Consider the following 18999-nt stretch of genomic DNA (forward strand, 5'->3'; position numbering starts at 1 on the left):
GTACAGCTTACATACATTCCATAAATTCGAAGAGCGCTATTGCTTATGTCTTGAAATTAGAAGAGAAAATGCGGAATTTGATGGGATAATGTAAATTATCTAATGTGATAATGGGATAATGTGATATTAAACATGTAATTGTAAGTGTCGGTTTAACCCCCGAAACCCCCTCTGGGTGCGCCACTGCAACCTACAAAGGGTACCCCGTTAAAATAGGCTAAATAAACTCACTCCCAAAATTCAATTGTTTTCATTTGTTTACGTTCTACGTGATTAAAGAATAAGGCTCTAACGCAATTTTAGACCGCCACCCCCTTCCCCTACCACCGAAAACGTCAATTTTTATTGTTATTTCCTCCACCTCTCCAGTTTGTCTTGTTCATTGACATTTCTTTGTTTATCAAGAAGTAAACTACTTAAAGTTGACCTATATGGTCCAGTTATTTCTTGCATATTTTTCTACATATTAAACGTGTCATTATTTTTCTGCAGTTCTTTATCTTTATTTCAATACATTTGCTGCTGTACCATTTTTCTTTTGAATTCCCGAATTATTGATTTTGTTGTATACTTTACTGTTTTTACTTTTCTGTTCTCGTCTGTTTTCCATTAGTCCCAATGTTTCATCAATCATTCATTGTTGTTTGCGTTTATTAATAGTTTTATACTTTTTGGTTGTTTCTCGCATGATGGTTTTGATCTGGTCTTCGATGTTACGTTTCTTTAGATTTTCTGTAGTTATGTATTTCTTCCGACTCAACCTACGGGAATAGATATATAATACAAGATAGAGTGATTGTTGCAATACCAGCACGTTCGCCCAGTGCGACAGAGAAAACTGGCGCAAAGCAGTCCCTGCATCTCTTTCTAATTTACCAGGTTTATCGACCACGTGACCTAAATTACAAATGAGGTCACGTGGTCGATAAACCCGACCCATTAGACAAAGATGCAGGGACTGCTTTGCGTCAGTTTTCTGTCGCACTGGGGGAACGTGACTATATTGTAACAGTGAGTATATTGAACTATTATTATAAATCTAATTTATTATCTATTATAAAATGTGCTAACACTTAGTTTATTAGAGTCTTTGTTTAATTTATATATAATCTTACAATAATTTATTTTACACTGACACTATTCTAATTTATATAATTTATTTCCGCGTTACAATTCAAACTAGACTCGATACAATTATTCTTTTCAGACTGTTTACAATGAAAATTCCTCTATACATATTTATTAACCGTTGTTCTGGAGTTTCCTAGAGTTCGGCCGGTGACCCTTGCTTAACGTTCTCGAACGCCATGGAACCCAGACAGGTTTTATCGGAGGGGACTCTACTAAAAAATACTTGTTAGAAAAATATGTTTACAGTTTAGGCATGAGTCATATTTATCGTAACAATATCTTATATTATATGTCTATGCCTACGGGTCTTAAAAATAGACAAATTGTTTGATGAAATGAATGAATGAATGAATACTGTTTATATTATATAATGGCATATTCCCTACCTCTTAATTGACCCGCTGCTATTAAATTTTGTAGTTAGCACCTCCCAAGCATAATCTTTCGCTTTATTAGTAGCACCATCTGTTTTTTTATTAAGCAGTACTGGATGCTGTTTAATAAATTCAACTAGTTTAAACTTTTCGTCATACGTGAAATTTACAGCCCTTTTCTTATCCTCCATTTCACTATACGTATATAAATAATTTACAAAACTAAACAAATCTAATTTAAAAATAACTAACTACTAATTAAACTAACTATAACTCGACAAAACTGAATAAAACCAACTTGAAAACCACAGTATAGATAACAAGTTGTTGTCTATACTGTTACTGTGTTGAAAACAAACAATTCAATAACAAATAAAAAAGTAAGGTTATAACTTCTTATTCTTCTTTTTATTTATCAATAATAGTTCAAATGTACCCAAAGTAATACCTAAGAAAGAATTTCCTAGTAGTGTTGCCAACCAGAGGGAAATTTCCCTTTTTGCGGGAATTTTTTACACAAAAGGGAAAAAGTTAACTTAAAAGGGGATATTTACTTCAGTACAAATTGTAAAATATTTTTTAAAAAAATTAAAAGAATATTTGAAAGAATTAAAAATATCTTCACCCCCTGGTAGTAATTGAAATGTTCTTATTTCGGTATTCTTAATCATAACAAAACATCATTGGGTAATCATAACTCTCAAGAATCTCAAGCACTTAGTGTCAAAAATTAAAATAGATGATGGCTGGGTAATCTATTTCACAGCCAGATCACTATACTTTTATTTGCTTTTATATAAATATTATGATCTAAATAGGCACATATTCCCCAAACCAAAATATAATAAAACTTAATGAATGCCGATGTAAGCACTTATCCCAATAATTTCGTCTTTATTTATTAGGTACTTAAAAAATTTCAAGTATGGTTGTGTGAATACATATTGTAGTGGAAGTGGAAAACCCACTGAAATTGTCTTATTTGGTACTTTCTTTCTGCTTTCTATATAAAGTGTTACTTCTTAATAATTATGTATTTGAGTTTAGAGCAAGGTATAAGTATAAAAATAAAATGAGTGACAATAATAACAGTAATGTATTTAGTGATAGTGAGGCCGATAGTAGTCATGAAACAAAAAAAATTTTAATAACCAAATCTAAAGAAAAAACATTTAATGTTAAGTGGTTAGAAGATCCTTTTTTTAAAATGTGGCTTAAGGCTTTGCCACACAATAATAAAAAATGTTTGTGCAAAGTGTGTAATGCAGAAATTTTATGTGGCAAAAGTGAACTGCAAAAACATGCTGCAGGTAAGAAACATTTAAAAAATATGACTGCTATTAAATCTAGTTCAAGTATTTCCTCATTTTTAACAACTGGTAATACTTCTTTAAAACACCAAAATGCCGTGAAAGGCGCCGAAATAAGATTAAGTGTCTTTTTTGCTGAACATAACCATAGTATATACCCCCCTAGTAAGGTAAGTGCCGGAGAAAAAGTGGGGAGAGAGTTTCTAGCGCCAAATAAGTTCGGAATCGGGAACTAAAAATTTAGCGGCAAATTCAAAATGTAGGTTCTGAATTTAAGGCGGGAAATTCAAAAAGGATATACTGAATTTTAGGCGGGAAATTCAAAAAATAAATTTCTGAATTTTAGGCGGGAAATTCAAAATGTTCCGAATATTATATAGAAAACAAATATAGTCATAAAATAATAAATAAAAACTTATTCTATGCCAAAATATATTCTCTGTCCAAAAATGTAGTATACACTTATGCAATTTTGTATACCATAAATGTATAACATATCAGATAGAGACATATGTTTTGGCACAGGAAAAGTTTTTATTTATTATTTTGTGACTATATCTGTTTTCCATTACATTAAAACATCAACATAAAAAACAGATATCCTTAAAAATTTATTTATTTCTGTAATTTATAAAATTTGAGGAATCACAGAGATATAATAAATTATAAAGATCGTCATCACTGCCATTGTGGTGGTCTTCACCTGTATCCACGAAACTAGGCTCCATTCTGAACTTAACCATCTATTCACTGCAACCTGCAAAATGATATATGGAATTACACACAAGCAGCAACTGAAATAAGTAAGCCCTACCTGCGGAGACTTGCATACCCATATGGACATTCAGGCATACAATTCATTGAGGTGAGAAAGATTGGTCCTAGTAAATTAGGGACCACTCCTTCGAGCACCAATGCTCCCCAGGCTTTCCTCACCCTCCCCCCCATACCACGCTGATGTGCTATGGGAGGCTAGTTTCATCTATATATTTACTGAATAGTGCAGAGCAGCATGAGGCTCTTTAGTCTTGCTATGCTATTTGTATGTTTGTATATATATATATATATATATATATATATGTGTGTGTGTGTGTGTGTGTGTGTGTGTGTGTGTGTATATGTTAGAGATTTATTATGTATCTAATGTATTTTACACACAAACATATATAAATAAAAAATAAACTATGTTTATGAGTAAAATATGTGCCCATGTATAATTAAAGTAAAATATGTACCTATGTACTACAATGGCGAGTGAAATATCTCATTCATTTACAATTAAAATGTTTTGAAAACCTTTGTAAACAAAGAGTAAGTAACATTCTTTCCAGAACTTACATCAAAGGAGAATTTTTAAATACACAGTGTTCACAAATTATATGCAATTTCTTTGAATTTCATGAATTTGTAACTAAGTATAATTAAAGTAAAATATGTAACTATGTATAATAAAAGGAAAATATGTGATTATGTATAATTAAAGTAAAATATGTAACTATGTACTACAATGGGGAGCGAGACAAGGACATAGCATTTCTCCCAAACTGTTCACCCTTGTTCTATAAGACAAGGTAGATACAGATGAAAGCAATTGTGAAAGACCTAGATTCAGGAGCAGATGGAAAATGTTTGATGATGAAGATATATGTAAAACAATAAAAAGAATTTTAAAGATTCCATATGAGTCCAGTAAATCGAAAACACAATTTTATTTGTTTACAACAAAATGGAAATATGAAACTGTAAACAAGAATGAATAACATACAAATTGTACAGTTTTATACTGGAAATAATTTAATTACACTTATGACCTGTACTTACAAAATTGTTTTCTCCTACTTTCATATTTTCTGTGAGCTACTAATTTCATAGGATCTATCATAGTGTAGTCTGGTTTATTTTTAAGTAAGTTAATAAACTTCTGGTCTCTGCCATTTACAATTGCATTTACACTTTTACACCACATATACAGAGAAAGTCTAACAATAAATTTACATATATTTATACCTGTATTTGAATGGATTTTACAGTTGAATGGTGAAAAATTTAAACAATTCAATTTCAATGAAATCTGTATCCTCTTTCTTTACTCTAAATAACATATTACATTTACATTGCTCACAGGAAACCTTCAATACTTTCTTTGCTACATATCCTGCAACATAGGTTACAGTACACCTTCCCACCTGAGTTCTCATAACATTTGAAACTGAAAGAGGAAGTGAAACATTCACTTCAGGTGCCAAAGGTTTACAACCTGGTAATAACTCACCTGTTAAAAAAAACCTAATGCATCTAATGCTCCCTCACTAACATCATTTTCACAATTGCTTTCAGGTGAATGAAAAGATATAAAATTATTTATAAGCAAAGCTTTGAAAGCGGTTATAGCATCTGGCACACTTACTGAATGAAAAATGTAAAGACATATTTTTATAATATATTACCAAAGAATATAGAATATTTGATATTACCATGTACGTCAATAAACGTTATAGTTTGAGTTTCTTCTTCTTCAATATCTGCTGCATTCTGAGAGCCTGAAATTTAAATACAATATTTTAACAGAACATAACCAATAAATAAATCTGTTGGACTAATAAATAAACAAGTACTAGATATCTTGATCTTTATCATCATCAGAAATGAACCCAAATAATATGTTGCCCAGAAGGCCCATCAAAATTTATAATAATTAACTACAATTAATATTCATAATACTTATATTAAAAATCAAAGTCATATTTGCGGAATACAATTAAGTACAATTAGATTTATAAGTTTTGATGATTTTAAAATATATAAGTAAGATTCATATGATAGGATTAACATTAATTTAAACAATAACAGTTTAAACATACAAAATATTATTTAATTTAAGTTTGCTAACAAACATTTGCTATGAGGTACAGTGCTTACCTATTGCTGGTAAAAATCCACTTTATCTTCGTCTGTAAAATGTCTAGAGCAAACACGAAATTTATTGTAAACAGTAAGAGGTGTATAATTGTTTAATACTCCTCTCTTAATTACTTTCAACCATTCCAACGTGTCCATTTCATTTTTCGGATTTGGAAAACGAAATCTACTGCTTGTGTGGTCCTTACAACCAGGAACACAACATGGTTGGCTTTTTCTTTTCTTTTATTTTGTTCCATTTTAACGATCAACAATCAATAAGATGATTACAACAAAGACAAAACAAAACAAAATTCAACTTGCAATATTTCAATGGCGTACAATACAAATAATACAATACCAACAGACCAACACAACACCAACCTTCATTCTTCAACTTCAATTCTTCCACGGCACATGCGTCTCATACCCCCACCTAGAGTGACTGTAGCGCCGCCGCCATTACGTACGACTGGAATCGTCCAAACAAACTTCCCCGCTGCCCTATCTCTCTTGCACTACTATTTCTTTTTATGTACTATGAACATAACGTGGCTACTCATATAGTTGATCACTTGACGCCACTACTTGCTGATATTTTTCCAGACTCAAAAATCTGTCAAGATGTACAACTAGGAAGGACAAAATGTACAGAAATAATAAATAATGTAGTTGGAAGTTATGAAACAAATTTACTTGTCAGGGATTTACGTGATGCGTCTTTTTCGGTGCTTGTTGATGAGACCACAGACATTAGTTCAAAAAAATTTATGTGCATTTTAGTTCGCTATACAAAACAATCTAAAGTAGTGACACAACTTCTAGAGCTGGTCCAACTTAATGCTGCTGATTGTAGTGCGGTTCAACTGTTTAAAGATTTTAAAAACTGTTTTATTAAATACGAAATACCTATAACAAATATAGTTGGTGTGGCTTCGGATGGAGCAAATGTGATGATAGGAAAAAACAATTCTTTCTTTTTGCATTTAAAAAGTGAAATTCCAGACGTCATATTAATGCGCTGCATTTGCCATTCCTCAGCTCTTGTTGCCAGCAGTGAGTGTGCAGAACTACCATCTTCGGTAGAAAATTTAATTAGGAGTATATCAACGTATATTTCTGGAAGCGCAAAAAGATGTGCCATCCTACAAGAAATTCAAGAGTTTAAGCAATTGGAAACAACAAAAATTTTTCATTTATCTTCAACACGTTGGCTTAGTCATGCCTGCATTTCAAGAATTTTAGATAATTGGGAAGCTATCAAACAATTTTTTACTTTGGCAGTTTTTGAAGATAAATTAAAGTCAGCAGAAGATATTTTGAATGAAATGCAAGACATGCGTTCTAAAGCTTATTTACTATTCCTTAAGTATGCTTTAAATTTTTTACACAATTTTAATGCTCTATTTCAGTCAAGAAAGGTATTAATTCATAAGCTGTTTGATTCGTCAGAAAAATTATTTAAACAAATTTGTAGTAATTTTTTAAAACCAGAAGTTTACGCTGCTAATTGTAATCTTAGCCAAATCAATGTAAAGCATCCTCATAATTTATTACAGTTGGAAAACATAAATTTGGGTATTGAATGTCAAGAATTCATTGGTAACATACCTCAAACTGAAAAAAATGATTTTTTAAAAATATGTTTACAATTTTACATCACTGTTGCAACGCAGATACAATCAAGGTTACCACTTAATGATACTTTTTTTAGAAATTTACAATTTTTAGATCACCAAGTTGCATTTAATTTTAATAACCGCAATAAATTTAATGTAGATATAAAAGAAGTGGCAAAAATTTATCCTAATCGCATTAATGCTATACAATTAAGTGTCGAGTGGCAAAATTTGCCAAATACTTTTAATGAAATTGAAATTTTAGAATTCAAAAATATGCCAATTGAAGAAATGTGGCTTAAAATAATTGAAACCAAAAATTTTAACGACGAATTCTTATTTCCTAATTTAAAACATATAATTATTGTACTTTCTTTACCTCATTCTAACGCTGAGGCTGAACGAATATTTTCAATAGTTTCAGACATAAAATCAAAAAAACGTAACCGCATAGGTGCTAACCATTTAAATGCAATGTGTGTGCTACGAAGTAGCTTACAAAATTGCAATATAAACTGTACCAAGTACACAGTTCATGACGAGCATTTAAAATTGCATAGTAAAAAAATGTATGATTTTAAAAATAAATAAAATTAAAATTGTTAATAGTCTAGAACTTTGACGTGTTTTTCAAATTTTGTTAAAAGATTTATGTTTTTAGGTTATACTCTATACATTTTTAAGGTTTATTTTTCTTTAATAAATATATTGTTTTGCAAATTTACACATTCTTATATTTCTGTTATAAAACCCATTTTGTAAACGGGAGGGAATTTTTTCATAAAAGTGGGAATTTTTAAGATTGACGGAAAAAGCTTGCAAGAAGGTCGGCAACACTGTTTCCTAGATAAGCAGTTCTTTTAGTTGTGAAACGCTAGTGTTCCTAAGTATTGACTTAGGAAGTTCTTTTCGATAAGAATTACTTTCAAAGGCAACTGTTTAGGTATCGTTGGTGAAATCGGGCATGAGTCTTATTCTTTAATCACGTAAAAATATGAAAAAATTGATTCAGGTTGTGTTGATATCAAAATGTTTTTTTGGGGGGTTTAAAGGTGTTTCGCCCACTTTTTGATTATTTTAAAGGCCTCATATAATTTAGAATATAGGTATATAAATATAATAGTCTCCCGTTTTATACCGCTGTCGCGGCTTTGGGAGTATAGCAGGGTAGTCTGCTATATCTAGGTATATAACCTATAAAAAAAACTTTATTTGATCTATTTTGAAGTCTATAAAATGGAGAAACCCCAAAAAAACGGGTTTTTCGGATGTTTGAATATGTCACGTGATACGGAAAAATCTGAAAAAGGTCAAAGATATAGTTGTTGGTCAAATACACAAAATAAAAAAAAATTGGACCTGCAGGCCACATCTAAAAAAGTTATACGCCTTTTTCGATTTTTTTTTAAATTAATTGCATCCCACCTAAAAAATAATAAAAACGAAAAATTGTCTTTTTTTAAGGGTAGGGGGTGGGGCAGCGGGCTAAAATATTGCTAAGCCCTATTTTTTAATCACATAGAACGTAAAAAAATTGAATTCTGGGAGTGAGGACATTTTGCCTATCTTATCGGGGGTATCCTTTACCAAACACATTTTAGGGTGTCAAACGATTCCGTCGACGGATCGTTATTAGACAAACATATGCATACGGAAGTAAAAGGAAATAGAGGTTTTAAAAACAGGTGAAAAGAAAACAAAAGAGTTTTTGTCATAATATATTTCACAATAGATCTCCACAGTCTCACAATAATATTTTCATTGTAAAAGTTTTTTCAAATACAACAACATAAATATCAGTACAACAAAACTGCGGCAAGTAACAATAAAGTTTTAGTTTGGTGTTCATTTGAGAAATGTCTCAAATAGATCAATTGTCTATTCTTGATTGTATTCTATACGTTTATTTTAGAAATTTTTAATCCGTCCCTATCTGCAACGTCTACTACTTTTCAATACAAATAATAAAATTACTGGCAGTCTTGGATGGAGACCGTCCACAATATATTTATATCTAGCATTTTTGCAGGTAGACAGTGGCAACCAATAAGAGCCTCAACACCCACTCGCTTAATGCATATGGCAATTACCAAATATCAATTTGCTTTGTTGTCAGTATTTGAAATCACACAAAAATACCAAGCAATCTATTAAGACATATTGTAAAGATCATAAACTTGCTAAAGGATCGGACAATTAAAAAATTTCTATGATTGACTAGCAATTTTTTGAAAGCTGCACACTTGCTATGGACTTTTAAAAACATTCAAATTATTTAGTACACCAAAAATGTTAATAGGTCTTGTCTAATAATATTAATAAGGCATACTACACTCTTATCATCACTTGTTTCCTATATAATTAAACTAATTTTCCCAAATAATTTGAATATTTTTTATATAGCGCTATAACTTAGTGACAAATGACAAATATGATGATCGGTTTATTTCCAATTATTACGAAATTCATTTCCACCTAAATGCCTTTCAAATAATTAATTTTAGAAACATGAAATCTGTGATTTTGAAAATTTTGACACCTTTGACTTACTGTAACGAAATTTATGTGCCAAAAATAACTGAAACATCTTAATTTTAATGTGTTTATTTAAAAAAATTTATCCGTAGCAATATTTGAGGTTCTAAATTAGGCAAATATATGAATCGTCATTCAGTTTTAAGTTAATTAGACATTTTAATGCATATCATAGGTTATCCTCAATGTGATAATGCAGAAATGTATTATATATAAGCCTGAATCAATTTAGTTTGACATTTGCTGTCATACTTACACATTCTCATATTGGATACATTTTTTTCAACGGTGTGATCGGTGATTTCATGAGATATACAGATTGAATTCTATTTTCTTCCGCAGAAATTATTAATGTTTTTAAAGAAATAAAAACATTCTAAAGCGTAAATAGCAAAGATGTCACTCATCAGATTTCAAAAAATGTCTTAAATAAGAAATGTATAGTAGACGAGTAATTTAAACGGTTTTAGGATTTTTTGTGTAAATCTATCAAATACCTGACGTTTATAGATTTTTGTTAAATTATTAAAGGCATTTAAGCAAGAAGTCTGATCAGAAACAACAATATACGTCAATAAATGGCAATATAAATCTGTTATATTTCAGTAAAACTAATAAATCGATAGAATTTTGTGGATTTTTTTTAATATACCACTAATTTAAAGGAAAAAATATAGAAAATGTCAAACTTGAAATTTTTAAAAGTTATAAACAACAAATCAGTTTAGTATAAGAGAATGCAATAGGCAAATTGATAATGAGCAGATTAAATTAAATCCTTTCCAAGACCCTTGCTGTTTCTACAGACGAAAGTTTCAATCCCTTCCACAAAAAGATTTTCTAACGTTTTGGATTTTATTATAAAAACTATGCGATGATTATCTTTACAGAGTTTTTCTACGTTTGGATCCAAAAACTGAGAAAACATGTGTGAATGGATCTAACTTCAAATTTTATGAGAACTAATGCATTTACCACTAATATGCAAAATTACCAGTCGGACGAATGTTTTCTTCTTTTCTAGAGACAATGCAACTTAATGAATTTACACATATATGATGACAGAGAAGTAATTACAAAGTTGGATAAATAAAGAAACTACTTTGTACTATAAGTGTACGTTCTGTATACCAAAGATTCTTGTTCTACGAGTTTATTGCCTACTAGTACTACACATGACGATCTGATGTATCAAACAGCGTCGCATTTTATGTCACATTTAACTGATTAGTGCATATATATCAGAATATCTTAGTAGAAATGTTGTTCTAATTATGTGTAAAATTTAAAAAATATTTTTATGAGTAGTTTTGCTGAAAGGCAATATTTATCGAACAATTTCAAAGAATTTTGTAATGTTTAAAACCAAAATATTGTATTTTGTACGATAAGTGTGAACATTGATTACGCCCAAAAAGTACTAGATACATTAACAAAAAATTAAGGTGAATTTTAAGTCGACGAATCATTTACGAATTTACGTTATTCACATAAGTAGAACACGTTTTTTGAATATCACATTCCATACGAAAAATGCATGCGAATATCATTTACAATAAGCCAATGCATTTTAGATCGTTAATTGAAAAGTGATCTAAAAGGTACGTATAAAATATTCCTTTACACAATTCTTATGTTAAATGTATCAATCAATTAAATATATGAATCACCAAAATACTAACTATGACAGTATTACACCAAATCATCATGTACCTTTGTAAATCAAATAACTATTGAAATTAAAATGATTTTTGAAAAACAATACAATGACGAGGTTATGTACATTCAATTTTCTTTTATTGCACTAGAATCAACTTTTTTCTAAACTCTCTGACATTGTTTTTGGGTAAACTTATGATTATGTATTTTATAAATTAACATTCACACAACCTATGGTGAAAGAAAGGTTTACAAGAGATAATAAAAACAGACAAAGAAGGTGAAAGAACGTTAACAATTTATGCCGCAGTCTCTGTGAGTTTGTAAAAATTGGTACTAGTCTATTGTATATTGGTACTCAAGTTTTGGACTAAATACTAAAAAAAGTCCATTGTCTTTCCAAGATACTTTTTAATAAACTGTTTATGGAACATCATAAGCGTAAGGTCCCAGTTTCTTTCCTTGATAATTGAACTTAATCTCCTTCCTATAGTTCAGATTTACCTTCTCATGACTGCAATTTGTTCAAGTTGTTAAAAACATAATTGCGGCATGGTTTTGATGATGATAAAGTTGTGAAGATATTTGTACGCCATTGATTAATGATAAATTGAATTATGTATTCTTTATCTGTGAATATTATCTGTATATTAACCAATATATGTGCTAGACGAAAAATTAGAACGTGTCCATTTTTCATGCTATTTTGATGCAATTTATCGTCAAAATTCATGTTAATAGTTATGATTCAGAATAGAAGAGAAATATCTAAAGTTATTGTTTTGATATTTTTTTTAAGACGGACTTGCCTAGCATGAAACTGGCATGGTCTAGATGTAAAGCTACCTTAACAAATGAGTATCACTATACTTTCTTCTTTTCTTTTGCCGGCGTTTATAAACCGTTTCTTCGTCCCATCCTTTAGAGCACTAGTTCATAGATGACAGCTACAATTACAAATAAGAATCATTTAACACTTCTCTTTCGTGTGTTGTTATAACCAGTTTTTATAGTTTTTCATCAACGACGTACCGAATAATGTTTTCCGATTCAAATATGAAGAAAACAATTACCTTCGTATTCCATCTGAATCTATTCAACATTTTTAATAATCGAATGTGACCGATTTTCACAGAATTCATAAAAACTGTAGCATATATTTTTAAAAAGTAGTTGAGAGGCACAATTACGACATAAACATTTTTGATCTTCAAATATTGAATTTACCAATTTTAATTATTGGTAACACTTTTATTTCAGTAAACGTTTTCAACAAAAGAATTAAACGAAATCATTGAAGGAAGTGCCTTTTCAACTAATAATTGAAAAGAGTTAGATTGAGAAAAACAAGGAAGAGCAAATGTTTTTCAATATTGGAAATAATTTCCATAAGCTGATGTTTATCTGAGATTTACAATAGTCATTAGTTACGTTTATAAGAAACAAAAAATAGTTATTAGTGAGCCCTATTGTTTAATCTACAATATAAAAAACAGAAAACAAATGAATTTAGTCAGTAACAAAAACAAATAAGTTATTTCAATTATTGAAAGGTGTTCTCTCATTGATACCTTTTTTGTTTATATGTTCAATTGATATTTGGTATTATTACTTTTTGCTTCTTGTGATCCCCGTTACATTTTTTCGAGATCCACTCTTTCCAAATTAATGAAGATATATGCATTACACTACATTAGCTGCTTATGAATGCACATACATTAAATGTCATTTATGACGAGTTGCGCAAAATGACTTATTTTCGCACTGTGTTACCGGAACCCATCAGCCGCTGAAACGATCGCAAGCTCGACATTAATTCAGTTGCATATCTGCATTAAGTGGTGTACATCTGCAGTTCAAATAGACTTGCCGACTTGCATCGGCTATTGTTTTACTGTTACGATTTATTTAATCAATGCAATAAAGATTAGCCACTGGCTAGGAATACAGAATGGACATTTAGTGAGTATGTGTATTCTCAGTTTGTAGATAACAATAATTATATAATTGTTTACAGGTTCTAATAATTTTGGTAAACGCTTAATCAGTCCAAAGTGTGAATTAAACTAATAGGGAACTCAGTAAGAATAGATACATAACGTAATTATTCATTATAAATCGAACTTGAGTCAAATATAGATCTGAATACATTACAGGAAACACGTTTGATTTGTCAAGTCATGTGTTTTTAATTAATAATAAGATTAGAATTTTTTAAACTTTATTCTTGACACAGACATGCAAGTGTAGGTATAACATTGTAAGGTTATTTTTAAGACTTTAGTGATACTATGCATATACTGAAGGTGTCGCTATAAGTAATTCAATTGGCATATTTACCAACTGGCAAATTGCACAATTTATGTAATCGTTACACTCAAATTTATGTTTTGCCTACATATTGGCAGCAAAAATTGTACTGCTCTTGCTAAGAAAAAATATTAAACTGTATTCACTCTTCCCGTTGGTTCTCAGATGAATGATTAAAAAAATAAACTCTACAAAAAAATAACTACAATACGAAAACAAGGATATCTGAGAATACTTTCTAACATTTTGAACATAAAAGAACTATCGTGAGGTAATAACTATTTTTTTGTTTCGTTAAAACGCGAGTTTGCTGTATTTACCTACTGTAGTTACGTCCTAAATAGTTGTTTAACATTTTTTCGTTAATTCCATGTTAACTATAAAACTGGAGCTTTCACGTTTATTTCATACCTGACTCGTTTAAATAAGAAAAAGAGAGAAAATAATCACTTATACGCCAGTTGTTAGTGCGCTAATATACTATCAATTCACAAAAGAACGTCGCAAAGTTTGATTGATATTAGACGAAAACTATTAAAGATAGGCTTCAACTTCGACAATTTTACATTCATATTTTCTTCAGAAGTCATAAAACACAATTTAGTATTGTAATGAAGCTTTACAACAAAGTATTAACAATTAATAATATAGTTCAACAAACTTAACCACAATTTTAATTTATACTGACAACTAAACCATACATTATGCTTTTTTAGAAGAAAATTGAGTTTTTATTTGTAGCGTCGTAAGTGAAAATTACGATCGCGTTCAATATTGGGCCCCTAGTATCAGTCGTTCACATTAACAAGGGATTTTTCTATGATTTGAAGTCTGCAATCTTTGTGAAGCAGTGATACAATCGGACCTCTCCATCGCTGTCACTGTGATTGATTGATACCATTGATTTTTAGGACCAACAGTGCTTGTCGCTTAAAAGCCAAGTTTTAAAATCGAAACATATTTTTAATAATAATTTAATACCAAAAAGGTGTAGCTGTACACGTATCATATTTGATTACTTATTCAACGTGTACTAACGAATTTTTACTCATGACTGTCAGCACTATCGAATTTTAAACCAATAGGTTTCTTTAAAATAACAAAACAGTATAAACGTTACATGTCATATGTATTATGTGACATGTGACGTTTATATCCAATTCACTCTGAAATTCTTTATCTGTTATCAGAGTCGGCCATTTAAGGTACACCAAACTGGGTTAAATGGAGTAACTATATATTTTTATTTATGAACATAAAAAAATATTTAATTTTGGTGCAAAACTGATTGGGACATCAAAATAAACACAAAAACAAAAACGAATCAATTAAATATGAAGCCGTCGAAAATTAAACCATTCAAATATAAATAGATGTTTAAATCATATTTTACTGTTGAATGCGTTTTTTCGACAACGACAATTTGACTTCTACTTGGAGTTGATAAGTGTCAAATGTCATTTCATGTCATGAGCTCAAAGATAAGACTGGTTGAAGCCACACAGAGATTAAATTATTGCAAGCCTAACTTCAAATTTTTTAAGCTTTTATAAAATTTATTCGGTGTCAAGGTAGAACCATTTTTGTTTCTGCATTACACTGTGATGTCCCATTCACCTGCTTGTGCCAAAAAAATATTTTAAATATATACCGTGATAAAACTAATTGGTAATGTTTTAATTTGTGGTTACTAATGATAACGAACTTATTATTTTATTAAAAAAGAAACAATACTATACATCTAAATTGAATATTTAAAATTGTATGTAAGGTATTACGGCATCCTCTTGTGAACCGAGTAACTAACTTCTGGCCTATTAACTAAGGACTAGATTTAAAAACCCCTATCGACGTTGTTGTTTTTTTAATGTCGGGGCATCCGTCCGTCAAAATAAAATGTAACAATTTCGTTTTTCCTATTTTAATTTCGAGCTTTTTCTACCAAAAAGTGTAGCCCCCGTCAGATCCTCCGGCTAAGAAGGTGTTTTTCTTCTGTCCTAAAGCCACCTGATGGCCGGCCATTGCTGCTAGTTGTGCTGCTGATGGGGGAACGCCGGGTGGAGCTGGGGGAAGTACCTGTTGAGCTATTCCGTCAAATCTTGCACCTGTATCGTAACCGTTCTAAAAAAGAAAATTAATTTGAATTTATCACTTACGTTTACAATTGTGTAATGATTTTTGTAATAAATTGCAAGTACTGTGTATATTTCGTAAATTTCCTGGAATGTGAAGAAAATATGAATTTTTGTAACGTAAACTGTTTAATTTTAGTTTTGGCTTTATGTTAGACCTCTCGGTTTTAAGATTACATCTTTATAATTTTTAATTAACCAATTTTTGCCATGCGTGATCATATATGGTCAAGCAATATCCTCTTTTTAACTGTAGATATATCTAGTAAAAAACTGTTTTTTCCAGAGACAGTAGATATTCTATCGTATACTAGATTGCTTTAAACGATGTGCTTACAGAAATCAAATCATATTTATTCAACGAGCTTGAGTTTGGTTTGAATGTTTTTTTGTCCTCTTTTGTGCCAAAGAACAATAATCGATGTTGAATTTGGGTAAAAGATCTATAGTTTTTAGTAATTATAATTCTGATTTTTATTTTGTTAAATAAAAGAGAAACAGTGATACTTTTTGTGGTATTTCATTTAACAATACCTATTAAGATTGGCGAATATTTTTAGAGTAAAATGTGCTGTAACCATATGGTAACACGGGGGATAAAGTCTGGTCGGTTTATAATTTTACAGACGAGGATTTTCATTGAAAAATGAGTTAGATATTATTTATGCGGACGACAACAAGTGTGCTTCTTCTAGTTCTTCACTCCTACTTAACACTGTATCAAAATTAACCGAAGAAACCAGGTCAACCAGATGACAGTCAATTTAGCGTGAATAGAATATCTGATGATCGTACGGACCATTTGGTTGGTTCTGCACTGAATAATAAAAGAAGTCTGTGTGCTGGCGAAGGTTGTAGTTCTGTAGGACATGCAGAGTGTAAGAAATGTGACGTTGAACTTTTTATAGACTGTTTCTTTATTATTTACACCAAATAAATGGTAAAATGCTCATTTTAAGAAGCTCTTTTAAACAAATTAAAAGAAATATTTAAATATACTCTATTATTATTCCCTTTTGCCGTGTGTTACCATATGGTCACAGCCTGTAACTACCAAATCAAAGAAGCTAGTCAGTTAAATTGAGCTAATGTACAATTTCAGTGCCTTATGGGTTTCAATGAAATTTTTGAACAAATCAGAAAAATGGATATTCTGGCAGAAATGGGACAAAAGAGGCGAAAGACAGAACTATTACTAAAACAAGATTACACTGACAAAAAACAACAAGGCGGTAGATACTATTATTAAAAAATCAATAAAAGTTATATACTATTAATAAAATTAATAAAAGAAAACCAAATCGTAGCGAAATATAGCTTCCATAAAACAATATACGGCGCAGGAATTATTCCTAAGGATTGGTTAATATCTATATACTTTCATTGCATTGTTCAAATAAACAAATGCAAAAGAATACCAAGATCATAGAAAAATAAATTTAATGATTCATACACTCAAAATCTCCATTAAATCAAACAAAACAGGGTACAAGCGAACAGTTTGGGTTCAGAAAACCAATGGGCCGATAAACGTCCTTATACGAAAATGTCGACCTAATGATAGGTATAAAAATAAACTAATAGCTGAATGCTTGGAAGATCTACAATGTTTGACAGAGTAGTAGACAGGCTGAAAAGTAGCCTAACAAAGGAAACACCTATTAATCGTCGAATATATTGGATGGATCACATTACAAATGATGAAGTTTTGAGAAGAATGGGAAAAAGCAGAGAACTTTCAACATTAATAAAGATGAGAAAGACCGCATACCTAGGACATATACCTCGACAACAGTGATATGAGCTCACAAAACTAATTACAGGAGAAAAAAATAGAAGGCTTCACACGGCCTGTTGTAGGCAGTGTTTTTGGTTGAAGAAAATCCGTAATTGAAGAGAACTTAATTCACATACACTCATGAGAACGGCACAAAACCGCATACAGTTCGCCGAAATTGTTGCCAACATCCAGTGATGGCAAATAGACATGCATAGACCAAATTAACACACAGTAAACATAGAACAGTCACAGGAATTCAACTCTCTTTGATTTGTGGACTTTCAGAGAGTCTTCGACACGCTCACACATATGGATATATCGAAAGTACTACAGGAAATGGGAATACCAGAAAAAATAATAAATCTCATCAAAGAAGTATCGTGATACAGAAAGCCAAGCCAAGTAAACAGAGTAAAAAAGGGCTATGTTTTATCTATTCTATCTCTTTTATCACTCTATTTTAGTATACTGAACTCCGCACGAACAAAGGTAAATTTTAACAGAGGAATTTACTGGTAATTAACAAACAGCCTGGAAGATTTAGATTACGCTGATGATATATGCCTCTTATCACATACAAAACAGAACATACAACTCGATGTTGATTGTGTTCTTCGACCTACTGGGTGTAGTTCACTTGTAATGAGAACCGCATGGCCAGACAGTTAACCGACATTACTATTTAGGAGTTTTACAAAGACTCCGAGAAAACATTCGCAAAATGAGGCCCGAAATGGAAAGAGAACTGGATCCCCTAGCACGACAACGCGCACTCTGTCAAGAACTATCTGACCAAAACCAGGTCAGTCATGAAGCACCCGCCCAATTCGCCAGATTTGGCCTCTGTGACTTATAGCTGTTTCCAAAAATCAAATTCTGTACCAAAGGAATCCGCCACGAGTCATTAGAGGACGTAAAGCAAAATCGGCGCAGCTACTAAACGGCCTGTGAGAAAATGATCTGCAGAACTGCTTCGCACGGTGAAAGGTTTGCATGGAGCAGTGTTGGAATGCGGAAAAAGAGTTTATCAGCAGCCTCGGAACTTAATTGCTAGACCTCGTAGATTAATAGTGCAAGACTGAACTCAATAATACAACCCAATTTTTGGGCCTAAATTAAACATAAAAAAATTTCAAGTTTTCGCGGTCGGTGTTTAGTAATGGCACATTATTCACTGATGTTCTAAAATATTATTATATATATAATATTATTGTATTATAATTTATGGTTGGTCTAGATTTCCTATTTCGT

General features: G+C 31.0%; 1 protein-coding gene across 3 annotated transcripts in view; it reads right to left on the reverse strand.

The window, feature by feature from the left end:
• Nucleotides 1-10233: 10233 nt before the first annotated feature.
• LOC140447543 (DAZ-associated protein 2) overlaps nucleotides 10234-18999 on the reverse strand; it is a 74502-nt gene continuing 65736 nt past the window's right edge. For all 3 annotated transcript variants that reach the window (XM_072540249.1, XM_072540250.1, XM_072540248.1), the window contains one exon: nucleotides 10234-15957. In XM_072540249.1, the coding sequence (XP_072396350.1) occupies nucleotides 15775-15957 (183 nt within the window). In that variant the 3' untranslated portion in view covers nucleotides 10234-15774. The remainder of the gene's footprint in view (nucleotides 15958-18999) is intronic.

Source organism: Diabrotica undecimpunctata, chromosome 8 (assembly GCF_040954645.1).
Source record: "Diabrotica undecimpunctata isolate CICGRU chromosome 8, icDiaUnde3, whole genome shotgun sequence".
Lineage (NCBI taxonomy): Eukaryota > Metazoa > Arthropoda > Insecta > Coleoptera > Chrysomelidae > Diabrotica > Diabrotica undecimpunctata.